Raw genomic sequence first — 3,362 nt, forward strand, 5'->3', positions numbered from 1 at the left:
TAAAATTTCATTAAATGGTTGATGACAAGATTTCATATTGTGCCGAACTACTTGGAAGGTTCCATATAAAATAAATAAAAAGAAGGAAAAAAATGAAAAATGAAAAATGAAAAACACCAAATTAAAGCTTATAAAGTTTAAAATGAGCCATTGTAGTACCTTTTAAGATTCATGTTCTCAAATGAGCCACTAACGTCTTAATATGCAATTTTCATTGTAAATATTTCCATCGTTACTATTTTATCTTCATTGTGGTCGTTTTTTCTACTAGTGACAGTACTAATGAATTACTTATAGAACTAATTTAATTGTACATTTACAGAGTGGCACTTAACATTAAAAATGACAGTTCTTATGTAAATATTCGCTAATTTTGCCAATGTACGACGACTAAGTTATGGCCTTTTGGAAATGATGTAGGAAATTTCTAATTACAAGTAAAAAATTACCAAGAAAAGAACATTTTCTAAGCCGGCTCCAATAGTAAAAACAAGAAAATAAAAACAAAGAAATGCCTTCATTATAAATACACAACTTGAGACGAGACAAAAGCGGAAAAGCATTTTCTTTTGTTACCTGAAATCCCTCTCTCCCTATTCTTAACCCTAGGGTGCCCCCATCCCATCGGAGATCATATAGTTTTACACTCAAGAACACTTTGCCTTACTTCAATCTGGGATTTCATGAAGGTACCTAGAAAACACAACAATTCTGAAACTTCAAGTGAGGAAAACTGTAATCGATCCAAGAGAGTTTGTGAAGAAAACCCAGTTGTAAGCAGATCCTACGATTGCGCTTTTTGCAAACGGGGTTTCACCAACGCACAGGCATTAGGAGGGCATATGAATATACACAGGAAAGAAAAAGCCAAGAACAAGAAGAAGAATCTCGAGGAATCTTCAGTGAATTCTGCAGGTTATTTTCCTGCAGTTTCGTCCAATGACCAGGAGCAAAAAGCAATATATTATGCTGGTATAGGGGCACGAGTGAGATTTCAAGTCTACTTGCCATCGTCAAATGTCACGCAGGAAATTCCTCATTTGACATCATCAACAAACCTTAATGATTTGTCTTCTGTTTGGAGATCACAACGTCTTTCTTTGCCCGATGATCATTTGGATGCAAACTTGAGTCTGAGGATTGTCCCGCCACTTGTTGAAGATGGAGTAGGGAAGGAAAATGAAGTAGATTTGGAGCTTCGACTGGGTCATGACCCGTGATCAGGCACCATACTCACCAAAAAAGCTTGAACTATACCAAGGGAAACAGTTATATGTATACAGAGTGAGTTTCCGCAGTTGCTTCATATATATTTGGATTATTATGAATATAACAAACTATAAATTAACTCTAGTTCCTGCTAAAATTGGGGCTGGCTACATAATTTGATTTATTTTTTGTCACTTCATTCAATTTATTGTTAGATATACTGAATTTGATATATAGAATATTGTGCAAGTTACATATTACTTTTTAGATCAAAGGCACATACTCTAGGGAATTTCTTTCTTCAATCGCGACATTGCTTTCTTCTTATTTCTTACAGACTTATGAATCCAATCAATCTTTTATATATCTTTTTATCTCAGTTAATCAAATGTTTAATTTATTATGAAATGATATAATTTACTTTTTCTTTTTCTCATTTCATGATATGCAATCCTTTAGTGTATCTAAAATGGTTCAACTATTTATTCTATTCCATTGGACTGCGTGATTTAATACTTGATTATATATATACACAATACCAAAATTGGAAAATAATTCATCCCATTGTGCATTTATGTATCTGCATCACAAAACATACTTATGATAATGAATTCGTGTAACAAAAATGCAATTTTTCCCCAAGCTGGACAAAGAAATTAACCTAAGTGGGCATTTAGGGTTTATAAAGAGTGGTTAGTACTCAACGAAAGAGTTAATTTGAAGATTTTCTAGTAAAGTTTAATATCTAATACCTAATGTTGCATCTTTAAAGGATCATATATGTTAAGGGATAAAATTTCACATCGTATAGAAAATGAAAATATAGACCAATTTATTAGGATTTCGGCTACTCTTCTTAAAAAGATTGATATTTTAAAATGGAATTCCAAATCTTAACAATACAGAAGCTACTAAAAAATTGAAGTGGTTAAAATTCTCTCTCTCTCTCTTTTGGGAAGTATCTCAAAATTATCATCATCTAGCATTTGGCATTTATGGAAAATTCATATGAACAAAATTTATGGCAAAGAATAGTAATTAGTAAGCTGATATATTGATGCCCATTTAATTTTCATTTTCTTTTTGATGGATGCATGCTTGTTGCGGATTTTACTATGTTGGGTTAAATGTATTGCCGCAAGACAGAACTGTATGATTGTTTCTGTATCAAAGGTCTGCAAATACATTTTGCTTGATTTGATGAGTGAAAATTTAGGACTTTACAAGATTAAGGAAGACGGTTATATGTGTAATATGTTCGTCTATTGTTCTATCTTGTCGAAAGTAGCAAATATTACCTTTAAATTTGTTAAGATTTGGAGTCCATCTTAATAAGGTCAACTTTATTAAGAGGAGTGATCCAAAATCTATTTAAGTTGGTCAATATTTTGGTATTTAACCGATGGGGAATTTATTACTTAACACACCCCCGCAAGATGGTGGCTCTTTTTGAGCAGATTAATCTTGAAATTCGTGTGCTCATTTTTGAGACTTAATTGGATTGAATAGCTCGTTGGAACTTATTGGGCTCTAATACCATGTTAAGATTTGAAGTCCATCTTAATAAGGTTGACCTTATTCAACCTTGTTAAGATGGATCCCAAATCTTTTCATACCAGCATAGTGTATCTTGAAAGATGATGGAGATTTGAAGAATTATGTAGGATTTTTCTAATAGCGAATGGAAATTACATATATAAGATGAGAACTTTCGATGAAACTAAAACACTGTATATCTCATCCTAGGTATTAAGAGAGTAAATTCCATACTAAATAGAGATGAAAATATAGACTAATTCAAAAGGATTTGTACTACTTCTTTTAATAAAGTTGGCCCTTTAAAATCAAATCTCAAGTCTTAATATGGTATTAGAGCTCATTAAGTTCAAACTGGTAATTTGACCCGATTAAAAATCAAAACTGAGCACATATATTTCAAGATTCATCTGCTCAAACGAGCCACCATCTAAAAGAAACATATTAATTGATAAAATCTCATATTTAATAGAGATGAAAATAAAGACCAATTTATGAGAGTTTGGACTACTCTTGATAAAGTTAACCTGAGATGAATCACAAGTCTTAATATTAGGAAACCTATATCCTTCGATTCTGCTACCTAAAAGCTTCCATTTTTTGGGGGCAAACCACAA

The 3,362-nt window shown here is 32.1% G+C and overlaps 1 protein-coding gene across 1 annotated transcript; it reads left to right on the forward strand.

Moving 5' to 3' along the window:
* The first annotated feature begins 683 nt into the window (after positions 1 to 683).
* LOC111385659 (probable transcriptional regulator RABBIT EARS) lies at positions 684 to 1,220 on the forward strand. Its single transcript, XM_023010077.1, has one exon. It carries the CDS (start codon positions 684 to 686, stop codon positions 1,218 to 1,220), a length of 537 nt encoding a protein of 178 aa, XP_022865845.1.
* Positions 1,221 to 3,362: the final 2,142 nt, after the last annotated feature.

This window comes from Olea europaea, unplaced genomic scaffold, assembly GCF_002742605.1.
Source record: "Olea europaea var. sylvestris unplaced genomic scaffold, O_europaea_v1 scaffold3244, whole genome shotgun sequence".
NCBI lineage: Eukaryota > Viridiplantae > Streptophyta > Magnoliopsida > Lamiales > Oleaceae > Olea > Olea europaea.